General features: G+C 33.0%; 1 protein-coding gene across 1 annotated transcript in view; it reads left to right on the top strand.

The window, feature by feature from the left end:
* The window catches only part of LOC118182204 (Na(+)/H(+) exchanger protein 2-like), a 267,934-nt gene that overhangs the window by 144,190 nt on the left and 97,456 nt on the right, over window positions 1–26,288 (top strand). Inside the window, exon 2 of the mRNA XM_035351522.2 lies at window positions 578–1,035. Coding sequence (XP_035207413.1) covers window positions 578–1,035 — 458 coding nt within the window. The remainder of the gene's footprint in view (window positions 1–577; window positions 1,036–26,288) is intronic.

Below are 26,288 nucleotides of genomic sequence, written 5' to 3' on the forward strand. Positions count from 1 at the left end.
AACTTTCTCCTTAATATGCTAACTAGAGCTGTTTTCCGTTACATTTCCTTTGAAAATTCTCAATTTTTCTTTTTTTAATGTTTCCAAGAAGGATGATATGGGATTTAATGTTCACAATAGTTATTTTAAGCGCATGTTTTCTTTTGTAACACTTAAAACAAATTTAATATTTACAGATAAAATTTGCTTTCGTATGACTTTATTTACCATTTAACTCAGGAAATGGTACGTCATGAGCAAAATATCCGAATTTCATACTCTTTGCATCGAGACTGTCTGTGCAAAACAACAGACTGTGCAACAAGTACGCAGTCTGCCTTTAAATCATTAAGATGCGCTATCCCAATTCAATTATCTAAAACTTTCACTACGGAAAGAAATTTATTTACGAAATATAGCTAAAATGACACTGATGCTACATTCGTCTACTAATGCATTGAGTAGAATAATCAATATCTCACTCGAAGCGGAATCAATAAACATTACTGGAAACATCAAAAAGCATTTCATGTATTTATTGAGCTTAAAATTGCGTTTCATTTCTTTACACTGTTATTGATTTCGCTTTTCATTTCAGCCTTCCATGTCAGCCCCAAACTGGCAAATTACTGCCCAGAAAGCTGCATGTTGCTGCTGGTGGGTGTGGCCATCGGACTAGTCTTGTTCCATAGCGGTATGACGGTCGGTCCCTTGACACCCACCGTCTTCTTCCTCTTCATGTTGCCACCCATCGTCTTCGATGCTGGTTACTTTATGCCAAACAGACTATTTTTTGACAATATCATATCTATTCTCGTCTACGCTGTCGTGGGAACTGTGTGGAATGCTTTGAGTATTGGTGTTACATTATGGGCCATAGGATTAACTGGAATATTTGGATACGATGTACCTCTCATGGACATGCTACTGTTCAGCTCAATTGTTTCAGCAGTGGATCCGGTTGCAGTTTTGGCTGTGTTTGAAGAGATTCATGTTAATGAAGTGCTGTATATCATCGTTTTTGGAGAATCCCTTCTTAATGATGCTGTGACTGTGGTAAGTAGCAGAATTCTTCTCTCGAGATTTTACTACTCTTATGACAGATATATAAAAGTAGTTAAAAATATAAAATGATTTTTAAATTATAAACTATTTTACAAATACTTGCAAATGTTTTTAACAATTTAACATTGTCGTGTAGCTAAAAGAAATGCAAAGTTTGAGAATTCAAAATTAGGTCAGAAAAAATAATGTTATTTTTGATTGGAAGAAAGCGTAGATGTTTTTTAGATGTTCTCAGCTTTTAGATGTTTTTAGGTTCAGTCATGATCATAAGGAGTTTCAATATTCAGGATAATAATAAGACCTTCAATTCACGAAGTTATTAGAGTTAATATTTAAAATGAAACTGCGATTATTAGACTAGGCAACGAAGACCTCATTATTTTATGTAAGTACAGCTTTTATAATAAGCAAAAACAGAATTTTTAGAACAGATCAACAATATGCAAATTAAGGGCTAAAAATTTAAAGCACTTGGTAAAAGAACTATGCATTTCAAAAGACGGAAAAATGAATCACAGGTGCAAACCTCCAAGCAAATTAAAGAGCGAAATTCTGCAAATCAATTAAAACTTTTCTCTATACTTTAATTTCGTTACAATAAGCGGCATTGTAACGAAATGATGCGAATGATGATATTTCAACTAAACTTTTCTTATTATAGATAGTTTTCTTTGTGTCTTTATAAGTTAAATCCGTATTAGAGTAACTGCATATTAAAATTCTGATGAAATTTCGTTCATTATGCAGTAATTTTCCTATGCCAGTACTCATAATAACCAAATTCGAGTTAATTCATATGAAACGTTTAGGACAATTTAAATACGAATTTAAATTTGTAATAACTTAGAATTCACCTTTTTTATTTGGATTATGGCGATACACATAAGGGTATCTGTCAAGAGGAGGGATGTCTTCGTGGAGGAAGTTTTAAGGGAACTTGACAAGGAATCTGCGTTACACATGAAGAAAGCAATGACAACTCTCATACAGCCAGCACATTCGCCTGGATTTCAACCAAGGCCGAATTGCCACTACTAACCACTCGACCTCTGGTGAGCTCCGAATCCATGCTATACTGCAATACAATGCAAGGAATCCGTACTACACTGCAATACAATGCAAGATCTCCTACACATATATATCTACAACTACACATACTATCTCATATACTATTAAAAGTATTGTGTTAATTTTGTTTCTGTTCATTTGAAATTCTCTTTCATTTCGAGGAATTGTATTTGTATGCTTTCGTATTCTCAAAATTTAGATATATAACTATTCGGAACTGCCGAGACTTTCATCCATACTTAGGGTTTGGCATTTAATCGCTACATGCCGTGGACATAGCTAAAAATTCTGTTCCGTTCCTACCCGAGATCAGGAGCTGTCTCCATGTATCATTACTACAAGTACTGCTGAGAGTTGGACAATAAATAAAAGACATAAACAATTTTTCATATCCTAGCTGCATATTGCTCTTTAAAACATTAGCAAACTCAAAGTTCCGATCTCAATACTCAAAGTCAAAATTTGATTTAATAAGTTTGATTTAATTCTGTTTTGTGATAGTTAAAACAAATAATCGTATACGAATCTAGTTTAAAATATAGTATTTCTTAAAATAGATTAATGCCAGTGTGATACTAAATACTCGGCTTTCTTTCTTTCTAAAATGAAACCAAATACTTTCTCTAATCTTAAACAGTTTTACTCTTTTACTGAATTATAGTGAAATAAAGTGAGAATATATTAACACATTGGCAAATATTTGCAGTATTTCAATGACCATTTACAAAGGCAAAACAACTGAACCTTCTTGACAAAATCCGTGCTTTTGTGCCATCAAATATTATCAGGTTAAATAACATTCCTTTCAAGTAGGGGGCAATTCTTATCTCAAAATGCAACAACTGAAGTGGCTTATGAAATCAATGAGATAAACATGTTCCATAGTATTGAGAATATTTTCTTGCATATTTTCACCACTGAAGTAGTAAAGATTCTGTAAGAATGATTCAACAATGTCAATAAGACGACACTTAAATTAGAATCGTGTTGACATGATATTTGTCAACCATGATACAAAGGTGATGAAAGACAGTTTTAAGAAATATACTTTTGTCATCCATTATATGATTCTTCTATTCAAATAAATCACAAAATGAATGGGAAAAATAAGTCCCTTAAGGGAGTATTTTACCACATTATATCTCTATTATTCAGTTATTATTGTACTTTATTAGTACGAATTTCAGTCTATCCGCAGTGTGGTAGTACTTCTCCATATTTTTCAAAGATTTAATATTTTTTATTACGCACAACAACTTTAAGTTCTATTAACTTTTGAAATTCAAATGTAAATTAGCATTTGGTTTCCTAAAAAATTTCTCTCTTTAATGTTTCATACTTACGCTTGCGGCGTGACTGAATTTAGAAATCCTGATCATGTTGTAGGCACATTAGCTTATTTCAAAGCAGGAGACATGAAAAATGAACAATGCCCTCGCCGAGAATCGAGCCTCGGACCTCTCGAATACGCGCCGAGTGTGCTGGCCATTACACTAAGAATGCATGCTAAGAAGGCGGGAGAAATATTTTATAATGATAAAAGACATCAACTGAAATAATTACGGCCATTATAAATTATCTGGGTTTATAATAATTTACGCTTGTACTTAACACTAATTTAATTAACAACCATATGAAGGAAACTACATGATTAAATTTTCTTCATACGACTAAACTTTAAGTTAGTGTGAAGTACAAGACTCAAAGTAGAAAAAAACCTTTCAAAGTGTAACAATTTGTAGAGGTATTAGGTATTTTTTTAAAAAAGGAGCTGAAAAATGAGAAATGCCCTCGCCGGGACTTGAACCACGGACCTCTCGAATACGCGCCGAGCGTGCTGACCACTACACTACGAAGGCATGCAAAGAACGCGGGAGAAATAACTTATAAATTGATTCTACGTGGAAGGGATAGGTATGAGATATCATATATGTCAGCTACTAGCTATCATGCATATTAGATTTTTAACCAAGAATTATAATAATACTAATAATAATCAAATTCGCGTGAAAATATTTATAAAAATTCACAATTTAATTAATTTTTTTAATCGAGTATTTAAATATTTCAAAATTAGCTATTCATAGAAACAAAACTACTTTACACATGAAACTAGTATAATAAATGCATGCAGCTTTTCGGAAGGAGGAAACATTTTTATATCACTTTCGATTTGTAATCAAAGATACAATTCCTCGTTGCTGTTACCGATAATCTTCCTAATACGACTGAAAATCACTGTTTTTGTATCTGATGTCGTAACTGCTTTCGAATATGTTTTCGGCATTCTGTTTTAAAATATTTTCTGTGGTTGAGTCACCGTTTCTTTCTAGACCGACGAAAGGTTTTAGTAGTTGGATTTAAAGTGAAGTTGATTTCATATTATTAAATTTAACAAAAAATAATTAATTTTTATTATGACATATTTTTCCCTCTATCCTATATTTTAGTTACGATGATTAAAAATAAATACATTTCAGGGTCAATAAACATAAATTTGGAGGGTGAAAAGCTCTTTTCAAGAAAGGCATTAAGTAGTAATAATATAATTAAAGCTAATATACTCTCAAATGTAACTAAGATTTGAATTTTTACTTGCAAAGTAAACTAAAGGGACTCAAGTTGAATTCTGAAAGTTTAACGTTCAAAATTCTGGCTATTTCAAAACATTTAAATAATTTCACAAGAATAAACGAAGAGACTAATTTTCTGTTACAAGAAGTGCTAATAGAGGATACCTTTTTCTATAAATAACTAAATATATTACATAAAAACTTAATATTCTACTTTTACCCATTTGACGGTTTTAGAATTCAAAGTAAGCAAAGACTAAAAAGAAATAAGCAAGTTTTTTAATATTGTTATTTTTAATGGCTAAACGAATGTTATTAGATAATTTTAAAACTCTCTGCTATTTTTATGTCCGAATTGAACAGTTAAATTTTATTTACAGAATTGATTTCAATTGAAATTTCTTATTTAATTACGAATGTTACAAAATCAACGATTTTTATATTGTGACGCAAGTGACGAAAAGTAAGGTAACATTTTTACAACGAGGATTCATCTACCTCAACCTCGGAATAAAAGTGAATTTCCTGAAAATGTTTTTGACAGTATTCTGCCAATCAGCACTAATGCATGGTACGAAATTTCAGTTTCAAGGTGAAACGAAATGTATGTTTAGGAACAAAGGTGTAAAGAGTCAATACATTTGAGCAGAAGTAGAAAACTTGCTAATGACAAAATTTATCGGGTGGAAATAAGTCCTTCCCTAATTATGCTGTCAGATCGTGATAGATAGAGCACTTTATGGGTATTGGTTTTTTTCACTTTCAAACCATACAGACTGAATCAGTTATTAGTATTAATGAAGTCAGTTTTTCCTTGAAAGTAGCAACATAACACGTATTTAAAATAAATTACCTCCCATTCTGAAAAATGTAAGGAAAGGCTCTTATGGGCTACGAAGCTAGTTTCCAAAGGCTCTTATGGAAACTAGCTTCGTACTGGAAAGTGAATTACTAAATAAATTTAGCTTTTGATTTTTTTTCAAAGTTATAGTATAATCCCATGATATGGGAGTATTAAATGTCTGCATATTCCATTTAAAATTTTTGGAGACAAACTAAGGTGCATTGATTTGAGCATTTGAATACATGACTACTCTAATTACTAGTGATACTTTAACATAAATCTTCTAATTACAAGTGATACTCTAATGTCAATAATGTGATTACAAATGATATTGTAATGCTAACTCTGATAAGAATAAAAGTACATTAAAATAAAACTGATAAATGCATTAAAATAGGCGCTTGTTGCAAATACTATAAAGAATATTATACACCAACAGATCTCTGCACAGTAACACGTTTTGTCTCATTTATGAAAATGTAGTTTTCGTATTCTAGAACAACAATCTGGGAAAGGAAAGGCCCACCAGCGGCCGAGCGGTAACGTCGCTGAACGCTGGTAGTTCGGTCCGAGGTTCGAATCCCGCGAACGGGCTGGCTGTATGAGTGTTTTCGTGGTTTTCCCCATGTGTAACGTGTATACGAACCAGTTTCCCTTAAAAAGTCCTCCAGGAAGGCATCCCTCCCTTAAGGCAGGTAGACCTCGAGTGCTTTGCCGTAATCTAATAAACCAAACCAAACCTGGGCAAGGAACATAAATCAGGTATAATCCAGCATGCTTCATTTCAAGTGGTTGAGATCTTTCACTCTTGTCTGGTCGATTTTTGTCTATATTCGTAAGGGACACTTTACAAACAACAATAATCAATACAGTCGTATAAACAAGCGTTTGTTATTGATAACCTCCATTAGGTATAAAGATCTATTAAAGGTCCTTCCTATAAGTCCATTAAATTCTTATCCTCTACTGAAACATACCACCAGTGTCTAAAATGAAACGCATAAGTAAACATTAGCTGATAATCAAATTCAGAAATACTGAAGAAAATAAAGTATAGTCCCGTGAAAAAACTGGTTAGGAATTGCATTAAAATCTGAAGGAAAGGTAAGGTTTATGTTAATTAAAGTACAGCCTCGTGAAAAAAGTTGTTAAGGAATTGCATTAAAATTTGAAGGATATGTAAGGTTGGTGTTAATAAAAGTTTAGTCTCGTGAAAAAAGTGGTTAAGGAATTTCGTTAAAATCTGAAGGATATGTAAGGTTTATGTTAATGAATCATTTATCTTATTAGTTTGACTTTTTTAGATTTCTATTTTTATCATCCTTCACCAGAATGTAAATTAGTTTAAAATACAAATAAGAGTTAGTTTAAAAACTTTATCAGACAGCATTTAGCAGCTTAGGTTGTGTGTGTGTGTGATTATGGCAAAGCCTCGAGGGCTATCTGCCTAAGAGGAGGGATGCCTTCGTGGAGGACTTTCTAAGGGAAACTGGCTCGTTTACACGTTACACATGGGGAAAACCAGCAGCTTAGGTTGACTGTTACTCTACTCTCAATTAATTTCTGCTTTTTGCTCTAGCTTGCCAACAAAGATTTGCTTGTTGTGATGCTGCCAGTCTAATTAGCCAGGGTAAATTAACACTTAAGTTAGGCTTCGTTGATATTGCGGAATTGTATACGAATCGACTTGTTAATAAATATATATATTTTTCAATTTTGCTTTGGTTGTGATACTTTCACCAAAAAAAACGATGGGACCATAAGTCATTTGACAGTCTTTTACGGCTATGGTGTGCTAATACTTTATATTAAATAGCGTAATTGTATAGGTAAACGTATGTTTTCGACAGAAAATTTCTATCATTCTGTTAGTTTCTGTGTATTCAAAGGGGCGGGCAACTTCCAACGCTGTATATGGTGCGATCAAAAATAGCAGTGTTATTTACTACTTCAATTTTATTTAGAAGTACGAACTGCAGGATATCGGTAAGAACTTATATGCTCATTCTGTGATCTCGTTTAATGAAAGATTTATGACTTGAAATGACGTTAATGAAAGATTATTTTGCTATCTGATTAAGCGAATTACAATGATTCATCAATAAATAAAGTTTCTGCATATAAATGTATATATAGTTTAATTTCTGATTACATATATATTCATGAGGTCTTACTAGCATAAACAAGCAAACTAATCACAGTGTAATATTTTGCCTCGTAATAAACTATTAGAGAACAAAGCTCGTTTAAAGCAATATCGCACTTAATAACACTAAAAGTCGCAATAAACTTCTTGGAATTATCAGCCTTTAGTTCTAAAATTTGAAGTAAAGTATAAACTTTAAGGCAGGAATTTTGCTTATGCAATGGAATTAACGACGGAAAAATATTTTGACGAATTTTTTTTCTCTTTAAGTTGCTGCTAAAATTGTCACCATTTAGTTTTTGGGCAGCTTTCAAATTTTTTCAATTTAGCTTATCTTAATGTTCCTGTAGGTGACTATAATTAGCATCACTTGGGGTATACATTGCTAACAAGTAATGCGATTTTATTTGTTCTTAAGGTACTATTGATGAAAATGATGATATGGGAGTATAAAATGTATTTCTTCATTTACTTAAAGACATATAATTGAACATAAATCGCACTAGATATTTTAAAAATGAATATTTGTTTTTTAATCTTAAATGTATAAACATTAGTTAAAACTTCTGAAATACATTTACCCAGATATCAAAACAGATTGTTTCAGATATATTGCGCACTCTACGGCATCTGGTATATATTGGCCGATAATCGGCAGAGCGCTAAAAATGGCTGAAAGCTAGTAGCCCTACCAGTGTTAGATTCCGGAAAAACAGTTGGGTGCGTGGCCGTTTTCATGTTTTTTCACACATGTCTAATGTGGAGATAGGAGCCAAATTCAATTAGGCTGGTATCACATATCTCTTTATTTCATACAAACAATTTTTTCAGACAATTGTTTTACCATTGAAAGAAAGACTAACGACATTTCTCCTTACTTCTCCTCCCCCTCAAAAAATGTAAGTTGTTCGTTTTCAACAACCAATCAGCTATCAGCATTGAATCCCAAGCCCTCAACTATCATTTATATTGGAGAACACGTTTCCTTTTCACATGGTAAACCCAAAATTATCCACTTATCCACGCTTATTGGCTGTTTCATATCGTGTAATAAAGCAGAAAAATTGTTCTAAAGCGTTGGTCTTCCAAAATGTTTTGAATGTGTGATATGACCTTTAGAAAGGCTTCCATTAAAGTATCCTTCCCCTTTGGTTGTGCTTTACCATAACCAGATAAACCAACCTATGGTATCTGATTTTGATTATTGGAAAAGAATAAGGATGTTTGTCAAAGCAATCGTTTATTTAAAATTGTAACTATGTTAATGTGAAAGACCGAAATTGGAGAATGTCGACTTTCACCGGAGAATATCAACATTCACCAAATACGTCGGTGACAGACCGAATATTTCACTACATTCCTGTATATTCGAACCCTCACCGGTGTATGTCGACAATCACAGATATGCTCTGGTGAAAGTCGAAAAGAGAGGTCATAAAATGCCATAATAGTTTAAATTGTTGCAATAAATAAGATTTGAATCACATAATTTAGTAAGTTTTTTATTTCTGTTATTTTATTTTCTCATTTAGAACGTGCTGTATAATTAAGTAAGTTTTTAACTTCTATTATTTTCCTTTCTCATTTTGAATGTATTGTGTGTTTTAGGTTCTCATGTTCTTAAATTCTTATTTCAAGTTTCAAGTGCGTTTATTCGCGACTGAATTACGGAGAAAAAAATATAATATTGTTATATGTTCAACATTCACCATTAGTACATGGTGAATGTCGACATTGACCGGTGTAAGTCAGAAATAAGAGTATTTGGAAAATATTTCGGACATACACCAAGAGACTATGTGAATGTTGACATTCATCGGTGAAAGTCGACATTCTCCAGATTTCGGTGTTTCACCGTAACAACTACACATGAAATGGGTCAACCATCACTTGAGTAAAATTGTGAGAATCACCCTTTGTTTTAAAGATTCCTTCCTGGGTTTTATTTAGTAGGTCTTCCCAGGCTTTGTTTCTAGGACACCTATTTAAGAATTTTATTAATGTTTTCATACAGAAATACTTGAAACTCATATCAATGACCTTATATGTAGTAATAAATGTGGAATGAAAGAGCTTCAACAAATATGTTACGTTACTTTCAATGAAATAACAACATTTTGTTAGAAGATAAAAACCTATGTTTTTATTCCAGGATGCGAGGGATTCAGATTATTTCTAAATATGCCATTTTCATGCATAATTACAATCTCCTAAAAAGAGATTCAAGTCAAGATGTTATGCGCTAGTTTCTCCTATAAAGCCGTCTGCGAAGGCATCCCTTCTTGATAACTCTCGAAGTTAAATATTAATATATATACTCTCACTTTCGTGTATTATAATTTATTCGACCAATTTTCTGAACATGTTTATTTACGTCTGTGAAATTTGTATGATACTACTGAAAATTTCAGTGAAATATTTTTTAATTATTGTATTTTATTTAATTCGCTTTATTTCTAATTTAAGGTTAACTCTGGTTTTTGGTTATTTCTAGTTTCTCAGTTATTACGGTTAAAACAAACTTCATGCGTTGTGATTAAGCATAATTATATAATACGAACAAAACTAAACAAAACATAACAAAAATATACGACAGAGAATCGTACGTAAAAGAATCAAATTGAAATAATAAAAATAATCGATTAGTGATGTTAAGGAATGGGTTTTCTTGGTGCTGCTGAATTATATATTAGCACAGGGGAAAGAAAAATCAATAAGGCTTTTAATACAAAATGTGTGCTTTTGACAATGAAATAAAACTCTAATGAGTAAAGAAATATAATCCCGTCTCTTTTATTACTGAGTGTTCCGATCTTTGTATAATAATTTTCTTTATGAAAACATTATATACCTTGTGAAGTTTTATTTGCATTTCTAACATCTAAATGACTTACGTTATTCCTATTATATTTATTCCTCACCTTCAAGTGAATTGTCACTCCAGAATTATGGAAATTATTTACTATAGAAAGGAGAGAAGAAAAGCGCGAAAGTAAACATATTGATATACAAGGGATGTTTCCGAAATTATAGGAAATTAAGTGCATTATTTTTCGTCAATTTACATCAGTATTGCAATGCAGTTTTACAACAAAATCCCCATTTAATTGAAAACACTTACCCCAACTAGAAGCTAATTTTTTAATCTGTCCTCAAAGAACATTTCTGGGAACAATCCACCTATTTATGGCATGGTTAATCTTTCAAATCGAGCATTCCGTTAGGGTTATTTTTCATATGTGGTATCAGAATACTTCTTGAAGACGTTGCAAAATCTGACGTTTTCACACCCTTTTTTCACAAACAGAAACTGATTGCTCTTCGCATCTTCAACTATTGCAAAAGCATTTCTACAAAAACGCACCTGTATCAGTCAAAGAACTGAATCGGACTGCTCAGTAATGCATTGCATATCTGCATAAACATGTCAAGATTTGCCTCTTGCCAACAGCGCGCCTATAAGCTCTAGGAATTGGAAAAGATCTCTGGAAACACCCTACGCATAATAAAATCCGTGGGATTTAATTCGTTAGAGAGCCTGAGATGCGTTAGCCTTTTGGCGATACTCTCTCACAAGCTATTATTACGCTCGGCCGTACTTTAGGCCCTTGATAGCGTCGCCGTTAGTTAGCGTTAAGGGACCAACTCTGTTAGAATCTTGATAGCTTCGACTATATCTTTTCAATTAAGTGTTATTGATTATTATTCCTGAGTTCAAGCCTAAGTGGAGGCTTCATTGTAACTCCAAGAAGGAGTCGCCTGTTAAATTTATTTTGAATAATGAAGGGTAATTAACCCTTTGTACGTATACGTTTCTATCTCTCTGAACTAAACGATTATTCGCTTATCAGTTCTAACCGTTCCAGACACATTGCAGTACATTCAAAGTTTGGAATCTTACACCGTCACAGAAAATGAGTAATATGTCATTTCCAAATAAATTTTGTTATTAGCATTTGTAAACTTGCTTCGAGATGCTCCAACATATTTATTTTCTAGTATGGCATTAGACTTCACTAAATGAAATATTATTTTATCTTCCTTGAATCCGAAATTAATTTTTTACAGTATTTCATTTCCTGGCAATAAACAACCTAAAGCTTCTCAACATTGATATCAATACGCAGCAAATTCGTTTCTATTTGTTTTTGTTTTTAGAGTTTTGAAGTGAAAGTCTTAAAAAAATTATAAAACAAATATTTTATCCCTCCCCGAGTACTTTCATAAATAATTTAATCCGATTTGCCTAGTTTCGTAGCAGCTTTTGAAACTAGAGAAATCAGTTTGGATTCTCGTTACTGCATTTCTTCAGTCTCAGAAATATTACCCATTTTTATTCAGAGAGAAATCTTTATGCTAGAACTTTGGGCTTTTTGAATAAACTCAATAATACTAAGAAGAATGCTGTCAAAGTTAGGAATCCGGTTTATATCAAAGCTCCAAGTAAGTGGCATCTCTATGCTAAGCAAGAAATTAATAGCAGTATTTTCCAAAATAACATAGCTATTTATTCGTGTTGGATAGTGTAAGAAGTATTTTATTCGTTCACTTTGCATATAACCTTCAGAAATAATTTCGAAACACATCTCTGTGTTTAATATCTTACCTTATTTGTCTGATACTGTGATTTTTTTCTCCTTACTTACCTTTATTTTCATAATATTGTGACTTTTATAACCCAGATAAATTTTGCTGATAATTTAATTTTTTTAAGACAAAGAAAAACCTATTTCTTAAATAAGAATCATTCTTAAAAGAAGAGAAAAATCTTATATTTTTCTTTAAAACAAGCGTTTTAGGATAGTAGAAGTAAATGCACCAAAATATATCGGTTAAGAATTAATTTAAAGAGAGGACATGAAAAACGGTATAAGAGGAAGCTTTGAAAATTCATAGGGTTGTAGAGACATTACGTATTTTATTTATTTTTTTTTTTTTTTGGAAGCAGGCAAAATGAAAAATGAGCATTCGCCTTCGCCGAGAATCGAACCATGGACCTCTGGAATACCGGCCCAGCGTGCAGAACCACTACACCCCGAAGGCACGCTAGGAAGGCGGGAGAAATACCTTATAGGGTAAAATATTAAAACGTATTCTATGAGTAAAATTTTAAAAAAAGGACGAAATGGGAGAAGCATAAAATTATTTAATGTTTGAAATCAACAGTAAAATACTTTACTATGAAGAAAATGTAACCTTTATGCCGCATCACTTTTATTAACACAATTACACTTCTAACATTTACGAAGTGTAAGCTAATGCTTCCCTGCAGCAGCCAGAATTCCTTCTTGGCCACAACGTCATATGGAAAATTGTTACTCCGGAGCAGTGGAAATAATATCCATAAAATGGTCTCCAAACATCCATAAAATTATTATTATTATTATTATTATGTAAATCCCCTAGCTTCCTCGGAAGATTAAATATTAAAAATAGCTTTCAAAATCTACCTCAAATATATTTTTAAGCCGCTTATGTAAGATAATTACAAGAAAATCATTATTTCATTATTATTTTACTCATAAAACTACACTCGTGCGCAAAATTAAGAGAATTAGCAAATTATATCTATTTCTATGAAAAGTATTGAGCCAAAGATACAAATTATGCCTCCGAAGAATTATGCAAATATTAACAGTCGAATACGTAAGCCTACACGTGGGTGATTGCGAAGCAGTTATTGTGGAGGGAATATAATCGCAGGATGTGTGTTCGACGATTTGTGTTTTCATACTCCTTCATGACTTTCGCCGTATTTGTCGCAAGAGTTGGGTAAATTTTATAAGGCATCAAATAAAATGAGTAGTCATGAACATATGGTTGACAGAATGTTGTCGGTAGAATGGAGAGGCAGACCAGTCACAAGCACAGCTGGCTACTGAGCTCAATGTAACGCCCATTGTCGTCTTCAATTTATGCAAACTATTTCAGGGTACTGGATCCATATCGAGAAGAGATGGACGAGGTCGGACAAGAACCACAAGGATGAACGACGTTGTTATTTAGCCCTTTCAGTGCTGCTACGCAGGACATCTACAGCTTTTCAGCTCTTACGTGAGTTGTATGCTGTTATTGGAACCCGAGTTTAACGGTATACAGTTGGTCGAAGGCTTCATGAGGTAGGGCAGTATGCCCGAAGCAGTGCGATTTGCGTCCTGCTAACTGCAATACACAAAAGAGCGCGTTTAAAACTGTGTACACAACAAGGTCCCTTGAACCAGACTTCAGTGATGTACCATGCTTTTTACAGATGAGTAAAGAGTCATCCCGGACACTGATTCTCGGCGTACCTGTACTTGGAGAGAGTCTGTAATAGGATACCATTTTTCCGTCCAAAGTAAAGGATCATTACGGTGTTAGAGGTATAATGGTGTTAGCTGTCATTATGTTATACGACCGCACACTCCTGCATGGGTTTGACAAATACTCCGTGACTGCTATGAAGTATAGAAAGGAGATCTTAGAGCCCTATGTTCAACTTTTCAGGACCTCAGTTGGTCGTTTATTCCTGTTAATGGACAACAAATCTTGTCGACATAAGGCTCAGCTGGGACTGCACCTGGAAAGTGAGAATATTCACCATATTAAATTGGTCAGCCACATCTCCTGATCTTAACTGTGTGCAGCATAACTGGGACGCTCTTGGGAAGGTAATTTCATCTCGCCATCTCCCTCCTAGAACCATCCCAGAGATGAAAACTACCTTGTTTCAGGAATAGGATCGACTGCCATTCTTCAGCTATCTCCTATCCAGTATAACGCCACGCTTCGTGACTTGTCTGACTCTGAGAGGGGACCGTACCCCATATTAGACTCATTTTCAGTTCGATATCACAACGTGAATTTTGGACATCCCTGCACTACGAGCTTTACTAATAATCATGCGTGTACTAATGACTTTTATAATGACTATTGAATGGCCATTTTCTCTCAATTTCTCTGTTATAAATGTATATTCATACCAAATTTCATTACATTTTGTCCATTAGTTTTTCAAAAATTCAACATAATGTGTAAATTCACTTAACTTTGCACACTTGTATAGATCTATTCCGTATTATTTTAGATAACAATAACAATATACAGGGTGGTTATAATTAAAATTCCACATTGAAATGGTCATAAAAAGAAAACTACTGGACCAAATGTTATCAAACTGCATGGGTGTAAATCGTGTAAAGGAGGTCATAGGAATTTATTTTCCTCGAAAAGAAAAGTTTAAAACTCCCCACCAGTGGCGAATAGCGCTGTATGCAATACTGTTAAACGAAATAAGGGTCGAAATCTAACTTAACTTTTTGTCCCAAGGATTTAGTGTATTGTAAACCCTTAAACAACATACTAATTACTAAATATAACATACAACATATTAATATACTAAACAAAATTACCATTTAAAGGCGCGATATAAGTCGAGAGTAACGGAGAAATCCGTCCTTGAAAACCACAAAGTAGCGATTAGAAAATGAGAGATCGCAAGTCACTCGCAGAAGTGCGCGCATTCCGGAAATCGTTTTCTAATCGATTTCTTTCTTTTCTACACATCGCTAATTTGTGATTTCTGAAGCCTAAATTCGGCGCTAAGACATGAAGATATCGGTTTGAAACGGTTTAAATCGTTTCTAAAACGAAACTGTTTTGGAGTTACACAAAACCGCAATGGCTTGTAATTGGCTTAACGGCAGGTAGAAGCAAATGCGCTTTACACGTCATTTGATTCTTCAGAAAAAAGTGAGCGTGTTTGTCAGAGTTCTCAATGTCTCTAACCGTGCAAGACCGTGCTTTTCTCCTGAAATGTTATTATGAATGCGATATCAATGAACGGCGTGCTTCGCAAATGTATTGTTCAGTAACAGGAATACGCGGAGAGCCAATGGCAGGGATTGAGGAAAATGATGGCAACGTTTGAAGCCAAGGGTTTAGTATCAGTTATTTTACCTAAATGGCGATGCAAACACCCATAACTGCAGAATTTGGGCCAAACAAATCCCTCTTGTTATCCAGCCAATTCCATTGCATACTCTTAAATTCACCGTTTGGTGTGGTGTGACAGCTAGTTTCATAATTGGGCCATTTTTCTTTGAAGAGCAGTCGACAGCGGGACCTGTGAATCCTTTTTTTGCTGGACCTTTCTTTGAGGAGCAGTCGATATGAACTGTGACTGCAACTCGCTTAGCGTTAATGTTAAGACGTTTCGTGATACCTGAACTGCAGCAAAGTGGCATTTTAGACACCACGATTTTTTGTAGTACTGAGCCCCACCGCACATTGGTACATGCATCGCACAATTACTTAGGCAACATTTCACGAATGAGCGAATTATAGGCCGACACTTCTCCATTTTTTGGCCACCGTGATCGACAGACCTCAATGCCTGTAACTTTTGGCTATGGGATTATCTCAAAAGCACTGTTTATGATGATAATCCAACCAGTTTGACAGAAATGAAAGATAGGATACGCTGACATGTCCGTAATATTTCTCCAGAAAAGCTAAGAGCTGCTGTTGAGAATGCAGCAATCCGATTTAACTTGCTTTCGGAAAATGGTGGACGTCACATTGAACCTGCTTTATAACACTTTTCAGAAACTATTAAACATAGTTTAAACCGATGTCTTCATGTCTTATTTCGTTTAACAATATTGCATGCAACGCCGTTTTCTTCTGCTGGTGAGTTTTTGGACTTTTGTTTTCACCTAAAATAAATTCCCATGACCTACTCTATATGATTACCAAGTCTGATAACACTTGATCCAGTAATTTTCTTTTTATTACTATTTCAAAGCAGAACTTTAATTATAACCACCTTGTAGATTAAAATATTATTTATATAATTTTTTTGAGTGTTTAATTTCGCCGTTCGCATGAAATTATAAAATTCTTTCGAATTTTAAGTTTGGCTTGCGGAAACCCTTAGAATACCTGCTTGGGATGCACGGAACACGATTTATATACTACCGCTCTAGAAATAACACACTGCACATAATAGCTATCAATCATGCTACTTGACTCTGTAAAGACATTTGGTTGTTTCGAAGCAGGAGACATGAAAATGAACAGAGCCCTCACCGGGACTCGAACCTCGGACCTCTCGAATACGCGCCGAGTGTGCTAGCCATTATACTACGAAGACATACTAAGAAGGCTGGAGAAGTACCTTATAACTCAAGCTCTCTTTCTTTCAATAAAGCATGTAATAAAGATGTCATATCTTTCCAGCCTGTTTATATCTTTGCACAAATAACTTCATATTCCGAACGATGGTGTGTCTTCAATAAAAATGAATATAATTTTCCAGTCTATAAAAGTCGAGGTTTTTTCTGCCTCACTGGTTTTAAAACAAACATAAAGTAATTCCCAAAACTCTTGAGAATGTTTGTTACTCATATGAGTAGCATGGAGCTTGAACAGGTTTATCTGGATTAATGATGCAGGAAAATAGTCTTCCGTTATAACCACTACATATGGTGAAAGGTATGATCTATACAATGGAAATGATGAACAATTGCCTTTCACTGCTCTGTGGTGTGACTATTATTCAAAAACAATGGTTCTTAAGATATATATATCAGGAAATTATAAGCAAAGAAATGTGACCTTGTCCTTTCGTTTTCTTTTATTACATAGTCTAGTCCCCTAAGAATGGAAATGCACGAGACTTTCTATCATTCGTGTCAAAAAATAGGCATATTATTCAATGGTAGATTGACGACAGTATTTCAAGAGTTACATTGATTTGAGTCTGATACACATTTGATAGACTCATAAGGAAGGAAAACTGATGGAAGCGTAAAAGAAGAAATGACGAAATATGCGTGAAGTATTAAATGTTGGCAAAATATTATCTCTCAACAAGTTTCTGGTTGAAATCTAAGCCTCAGAACTGGAATCTATAGAAACTTTCCTGCTTTCTCAAATTTTCTTTCATTGATGATCCCATATAATGAGGTAAAATTTTCCAGTGGCATATATTTAAAGTAAACTTTCTGTCATTTTAATTCTTGCTGTCTACATAGTGTAATAATCTAAATCTTGTCACAGTGTTTACTCTTTGTGTATTGAGCTCACATATTTAGAATAATAGCATAGTTAGTTATAATAGCATAGTCACATAGTTAGAATAAGCAAATAGAGATGACTATGCAGACAGATGAACCAACATACAAATGTACGATTTAGGACGAGTTGAATTGAAGAATTTTAAATTTAGTTAAGGATATATTTAGTTATAGGATCGAACAGTGGTGAGAATAAACAAGTAATTTTGTATGCTTATATACATTTCTTTATGTATGCAGATAGATTCAGTTACAGGCAGTAGATACTTCTTCATATGCAGAGCTACTCGCGCACCTTATTATTTGTAGAAGCAAATAAGTATATATGGATACATTTGCAAAGATACATACTGATGCATATCTGAATCAGTTGCAAAATGTCAATGGAAAAACTGAAAGGAAAGATAGGTAGGAAAACTGATCAGCATCTAAAGCACGTTATTTAATAACCCAACTTTTTTAAATAACCCTTTTTTCTGATTTCTGCCGTTTTTTTCAATAATTAATTGAAATTATTTATTTCGATAAATTAATTCCTCCCATTTTATTTCAATTGCTATGAGCGAATATAGATATTGAGAAAAGTTCAGCTATTCAGGAAAATTGCATCATGCTATAATAATTTTCCTTTGCTTGTTGAGCAATCAAAGCTTCAATGATGACTTTAAAAAAAAAAGAGTTAGAAGAAGAGTAAATGAAATCAATTTTCTTCTTGTCTAACCATTTGGGTGAAATTACGAAATAGAGAAATTTACAAATATAAGAACAAATGAAATTGCACTGGGTAATGATTTCTAGTGAAATGAAATTTTTAACAGAAATGCGTAGTTTTATCCTGCAAGCTTCTTCAGTAATTCTTAGAAAGTTACTTAGAAAGTTAATTACTTAGAAAGTTAATTACTTAGAAAGTTAATTCTTAGAAAGTCTTCAGTAAAATTCTTAGAAAGTAATAAGTTCTGCTTCTGCCAATCTATGCTGAACTGTAATTTTATCAACAAGTGTGATTCCTCGATTTTCTTCAAAAAATGAAATGTAATTTTAATTAAAGTTTTATGTTTTTAAGAAAAGGAAATCAAAGTAATCCTTTTGCTTTTCGTTTTCAGAGAGGACTGTATTTTTGAAACTTGTGGATTATGTCACATATTTTAGAACGATAATTTAAATTTTTGGTCTCGTAGGTTCGAGATTTTAAGGAACATAATTTTGTCTACATTTTAAACATATGAGAACATCATTTTTACTTGAGAAAGAGAGAAGGTAATGAATCAATCAGTGTGAGATAAGATGGATTTGCAAACATATGATGAAAGAAAGAAGCCTATGTAATTTAGTATATGACTAATGGAGCGAGGAAATATAAAATATGAACACTTAGTATTCATTTTATATCAAGATATTTTTCAGTTAATCCTTCTTTAACAGCCAAACGTGATCAGGTCCTTAAATATGAATTTGCATTTAACTTTTATCTAAATTTTATAGGTTGAGCTGTAATGATTTTTATGAGTTTTATTTGTGGTATGTTTTACGAAGCTTTTGAGCAAACATTTGAATCAACTTTTAAATTTATAAAATTTTCTTTACGTAATTAGAAACATGATTTTATAAAAGAACACTTTTTCATAAAGTATGTTTACTACCCAAAAATTGATTTTATCCTAAATATCAACACAGCATATTTAGTTCATAGTATTAAGGAATAGATACTAGGTTACCTGATTTATCTCTTAAGCTCTTGAGCTTATCATATTTATAAGCAGAAGAATAGATTTCTTGCACTTATCTTAGCAGGGGATGAATTTCATTAGACAAGTACTTCGAAATGGAAAACAGAAACGATAAGTTGCAAAATCAAAAGTGTTGATTTCTATTAGAATGCTTACTGCAGCGTACATAATGCACAGCAAAAAAATTTTTATAAAACTTCAAAAATAGTTTTTATATCATAATTAAAACTAAATACTGGCTTGAAAATATAAGTAAAGAAATGATTAAAACAGTCAGCTTACTTTATATATAATACAGCGTGCTCAGGAAAAAAATTTAAGATTATTGAACATTTGTTAGTTCCAAAGTTTGCGTAATGGCAAACCGCACATTGAGTTAATCAATGTTAACGAATTTCGCTTACTGCACATGCTCACTGCTGTACCGTTGGCGTGGCGGGAAATACTGGCGACTAAGCACAAGCAACACTACACAAGCCTGTTCATCATGTAGGTCTTATCGACTATTTACAATTACAATACTACCGAAATTTATTTGTACTTAATACACTTGCTTCTGTTTCATTTCATTTTGGTTTACTTTGTTTATAAACGTTATATTTAATATTAGTTATTTATAATAATTTCCTTGACTTTAATTCAGTAATATAATTTCAATTTTTTAATTCAGTAATATAAACTGGATTTTTTTCTTATTATTTTCTTTAACTGGATTTATTATTAAAGTATATACGAATGGAACATATAGTTACTTACCATACGCAATTGCTTTGATTCCTCACAAGTATATGCAACAAAGATTCAGCTAATATATCCTGTAATGTTTCCTGTTTTGTAATCATTCTTAAACGAAACTTTGAGTAGTTTACAATCGATAGTTATCGTCTTGTTTGGTTGTAAGTAACACAGCAACTTACAACCTAACAAGTTTTAAAACCCCGAACTGTTTACGCCCAGATAAACAGAATATCAACCACACACCGTATTTATCTTCTTTTAAAATTGTACCAAAGTCGTAATTACGCCAAATTCTCTTCTGGGCATGCGCAGTATGCGAAATTCGTTTAACATTGATCAACTGAATGTACAGTTTGCCATTCCGCTTCCAGTTTGCAATCCCTATAATCTGTAAAAAATATTTACTTTACTTAGTCTCAGATGACCGTCGTTCTGAATTTCATACACTTGATGCTGTTATTTTCAAGTTAGTATCTATCAAGTTATTCTATCATACGAAGCGAAGGTACACTACCATCCGCAGGTTAAAAGACATCCTGGAGTTTGCTTTAAAACCTAAAAACATCTACAGATATTATTACAATGTAACAAAAAGTATTTTATTAAAAGAATTGAAGGTTAATTTTTGCATATGAAAAAAGGATGGTTTCCGTATCATGAATGCAGTATGGTTTGAAAGTATCATTTCTGGTCTAAAACTTCGATTTTTCGAAATATCTGCCATGATCTCCTATCAGTTTTGCACGCCAGAGGCGTAAATATCTTTTAAATATTTACCAGTTCAGTTTATTTCCATCTACAAAATAGAGCATTTCATAGGTCCTTCATGCTCAAAAATTATTGAATTGGTGAGCTAATCCCGTAAATTCTTAATACTATTTAAGTGAAGAAGAATGAAAGAAATTTTGTTCTTCCTTGCCGCGCGTCTTCGTGTTGTAATTGAAAGAACGTCTCTCTAGTATCGGAAGGTCCAAAATTCGTGTGCAAGAGACGGCATTGCTATTTTTCATGTTTCCTGCACTGAAATAACATTTAATGAGTCTACAACTTCGCAGAAATACTTAAAATCTATTCTTGCCGATAGATTGAAAAAATATTTCACGAAATTCAATTTCATGTGAAGCAATGGTAAAAGAATCTTATCTCTGTTACGAAAACCTTGATGTAAAATCTTTTGTTGCTAGCTGAAACAGGAATTGTTAGAGCGCAGTATTTTTGATGATTTTGCTTTCATTGTTAACCTTTTGCTCTACTACTTCACTCACGCAAAAAGTACAAGAGATCCGTTTAATCGTTTTAAGCATGCGCAATATCTTAACTTCTCCAGAGACCATCTATTCATGATCTTTGTATTCAAAACACGTGAGCTCTGATTCCAAATTTTCATAATTTTATTGGAAATGAATAAATGAGTCAGCATATATAGTGACTTACTTATCACCAATAAACAAAAGAATAATTTCAGTGCTCTTAAAGGATTTCAAAACTATTAATTTGTAATCAGTAAAAATTTCTCAGTCCATTGTTTATATATCCAATCAGTTTATCGAAATTTATTATTAATTAGTTTAAATTTGGCATTGTAATTACAAGACGCATGTGTTTAGTATGTATAAAAGAAATCAAGATTGGAACAAAATAGCAATCAGTACGTAATTAATAATGTGACTCTGCAATTCAGTGCCTGAAATCACATTAGGAACAGCTAGTCTTTCCATTCGTAGGCCTGTAACATGTCTTTAGTTTACCTTGGCTCACTACATAAAGCATAACATGAAGAATACTGGTACGAATTTTTTATATATGTAAATAATTTTAGTGAAATTATATGTGAAATTGTTGTTTCTTTAGTATGATATAATATGAAATGCTTGAAAAGCGAAGCAATTTTTTATATATGTAAATAATTTTAGTGAAATTATATGTGAAATTGTTGTTTCTTTTGTATGATATAATATGAAATGCTTGAAAAGCGAAGCAATTCTTTATATATGCAAATAATTTTAGTGAAATTATATGTGAAATTGTTGTTTCTTTTGTATGATATAATATGAAATGCTTGAATCGCGAAGCTCTGCCGGAAAAATAAGGTTACAGGGACAAGTCTGTTTAACGTTGAGGTAAATGGCTATCTCGCTAAATTGGCGAGACATCGACAAAATAACTATGATTTTGGCGACTAATTTTTGTCACCAAATTTAGCAAGAAACTGCCAAAAGTCACCAAACTTGGCGACCATTTGGCGACATTTTGGTCGGCTCCCTGTATAACTGTAATTGATCCCTAAATGTAACAGTAAACCTATCCGGCCTTTATATGTAACTTTAATCGTATATGCCTTCCAGTAATTTCAAGAAATGAGAGGTTCTAAAAATTTCTCGGCGGCCAGGGAAAAACTATGTAAGATCGCAGAGAGCATCAGCTCTCAGTTGTTTAGTTCAATGTTGTGTTCAATATTGAGAGATCTCCTTGCAAGCTTCGTCTTTTAAGTGACTTTGCATTGCTCTGTGAAAAGTTCTTGAAGTGTAACAACTGATTATGCTCCGTGACACTAAGAAGAGATACACAAGTGCTTCTGTGGAAAGTTCCAAAACTGTATTTTTTTTTGTGTGTGTGTAGGGGGGGAATATATATATATATATATGTGATGTACCAGCTTTAGTCGTAGCTTAAATTATCAGACGATAAGTTTAAAAAAAAAAAAAAAAACAGGATCCATTTATTATTATTCAGGAGAAATAGCAGTTACAAAATCAGATATCCGGAGTAAATAAAAAGAATTACTAATAACTTTTTGAATGAAGTTTACTGCATCGTGACATTTAAGAAAAAGCCCCGATATTCTTTTGCGAGTCCTTTTATAGCCTCTGGAAAGGCGGAGCTTTCAAGAAATGACGTCAGCCTCGTCAGCCAATCCAGTTCGCTTTAAATATTTCCAGAACATTCTATAACTGTACGTGTAGAAAAGGCGGGAAAAACAACTTGACTACGGGGCTGTGGATTTAATTCCACGCACTTTCAAATAAGAGAACGTCGCCATTAAAAATAAAAAGAACATACAGTTAGAATTTTAAGTGTATCCTTGACTATGGAATTTTATTATATTATATATCCATATATATATATATATATATCCATGTAATATATACATATATATATATATCCATGTAATATATATATATCCATGTAATAGATATAAATATATCCATGTAATATATACATATTACATATATATATATATATATATATATATATATATATATATATATATAATATATATTACATGGATAAGACAATTGAATACAGAAACTTCTTTCTTGGAAAATCTGATGCATTTTTTTTCATGCGTAACATGCGCACATGCTAATTTTCTTTTAATGTTTTCCACGAAGGCAATTTTTCGATAGCAAATATTCCTTACTTTATTTACTAAAATCAATTAGCCAACCAACTCATATCTCATTATCTGCATGATGAAAATTCTATTTTAGAGGCTCATTTTTCTGCAAAATAACTATAAAAATGTTTCAACCGTTTCTTCCCCTTGCTAATTATTGAAATACTCAATGGATATTATAAATTATTTTTCAGGGAAATGCCACATTTTTAAGTATTATTTTTACAATTTGAAGAGTTCCATTTGATCTTGTAAAGTTAGTTAGTCTAATAACCCTAAAAGACAGGAAGAGCATTATAATTATGTCTGAAATAAAGTCGTGACAAGATTAAAAACAGCCTTTTTGTTTAAACAGATTTTAAAACACAAAGGCAGTGTCTTGGGTTACAATATAAGTCAAGACTCGTGATGATACAACTAAACAGAACAGTCAATTTTAAGTTAAATATTTAAAAACAGTAGTCAAAGACTATACAGTTAATTGCTATGCTAGAAGCTGGCTTACTAGTCTACCGAAGCGTCAGTATTTTAAGTAACGACATCGATAGAAAGCAAGGCCGAATAATTACAACTATCAGAGCTGGCAGGAAACTAATACGTAGCGTGCACGCGATGCCAGAAACACGTGCTGTCTTAAAGTTTAAAAGTTTCAGTTTAAATACTGGCTACTCATTGGCATTCTGGTAAAGAATAAGGAGTGGAGAAGTTACAGTGAACTCTGAAATTATAAATAACTGCTTAATTAACATTCACTACAAATTTATATTATTGTTTTAGCTGTTTTCTCAGTATATTATTGTATTGCAAAAGAATGTACATAATAAGAGAATGTTTTTACCTTCTGAAATTCTGTAGCCACAATTATATGGTTCTGCTTCAGAATAGGAATGTAATAAACTTCCCAAATGCGTCAATATTACATAATTTAATATGTACGGTGAACAGAGATTAACATCAAATCAGAATGCAAAAATTCTGGGAAATTATTCTTCTATGGAACTGACGATCATCTCTTCCAAAGCAAAATTCATACATATGATTTCTGTGGCAAAATCCTATTTTTTCCTTATATATGCAATGAAACTTAATAAAAACAGTGCATTTGAAAGCTATTTTTTTACCAGTGATAAATATTAGTAACATTTCATTAAAACTTGGTATCATTTAATAAGGCTTGTAGAGACATTAGGTTAAATGGAAGCTGGCAAGATGAAAAATTAACAATTACCTTTGCCGAGAATCGAAACACGGACCTCTGGAATACCGGCCCAGCATGCAGAACCACTACACCACGAAGGCACGCTAGGAAAGTGGGAGAAATACCTTATAGGCTTGAAAATTTAAGACTGGAATAAGAAGAAAACAATCAGTATTCATGCCGGTACTAAATTCGTGAAAGTGAATAAATTCACTTAAGGGGTATCAGAAGCTCCTATACCGACAATGTTAAATTGGCCATTTTCGATGTACCTTTTCTCAAATTCTGCTGTAGATACAAGCTTGAGATTTCTGTAATTAAAGTATACCTATCTGATTATACTGAAATGAGCTTTTGAAACATTTTGAATTTTAGAGTAAATTACAGGATATTTTGTTAGGAATAGTAAAATTTAGCACTTTTCTTACACAAAAAATTTTTAATTTTTTTCCCTAAGTTTATTACAAAAAGCTCAGTTCAGTAAATATTAGGGAACCTAATAAATAAGCCATAAAAAGTTTAGATACCTGTGAGCAGTAGTTCCTGAGAAAAGGTACATCGAGTATAAAAAATATCACGTTTGGAGAAAAACGCGTTTTTATGTAAAACTCCTCATTGATCAAAGCAGTAGATAACAAATTAAAACTAGATCTTTTTACAGTTCTAATTTTCATAGATATTAAAGAATGGTATTTTTAGAAAGATAAAAGTGTAGAGAATTTGAAAATGCAAAAATCCGAAATCACAATTTTTTGAAGATTTTGGGGTTCCAACTCCCCTTAAAGTCGCTCCTCATTTAAATAGCATCCAGAGATAGTTTATAAGATATTTCTCCCGCTTTCGTAACGTGTCTTCTTGGTTCTGCACGCTGGGCCGGTATTCCAGAGGTCCGTGGTTCGATTCCCGGCGAAGGGCGTTTGCTAATTTTTCATCTCTCCGGGTTTTCCAAATAGCTATATGTCTCTACAGTGTTCCTGTTCGGGCGCCACTGTAAAGACATTAGGTTAGTTGAAAAAGCCGGAGAGATGAAAAATTAACAAACACCTTCGCCGGGAATCGAACCACGGACCTCTGGAATACCACCCCAGCGTACAGAACCACAACACCACGAAGGCACGTTAGGAAAGCGGGAGAAATACCTTATAAGTTTTACAATATCATTATTCCATAAATCAGGAAAGACATCTGCAGAAAGCTTTTTTATCTAACATTATCACTTGGCGAAAACAAATCAAAGGAAATGTCTTGGCTAAATATGTGTCGTATTTTCTCAAAGAAAGCAAACAACAGAAATCCTACCGAAGCGTCACTTGTGTTGAGACCAGTACCAAGGAAGTTTTCCCTGTGTGGTACGGTTTGCTTAACTGAAGCTCATCTGTTCTATAGGGCTTTCTATTAACCTCAGCAGAATTACGGGCGTTTGTTATAAAGCAAAAGGTAGATGCGAGCTCATAAAATTAAGGCCTGAACATGTAACAGGATATATTTTATGTTA

The sequence above is a fragment of the Stegodyphus dumicola genome, chromosome X2 (assembly GCF_044657685.1).
Source record: "Stegodyphus dumicola isolate Sdum_Otavi_A_Nest chromosome X2, ASM4465768v1".
Taxonomy (NCBI): Eukaryota; Metazoa; Arthropoda; class Arachnida; order Araneae; family Eresidae; genus Stegodyphus; species Stegodyphus dumicola.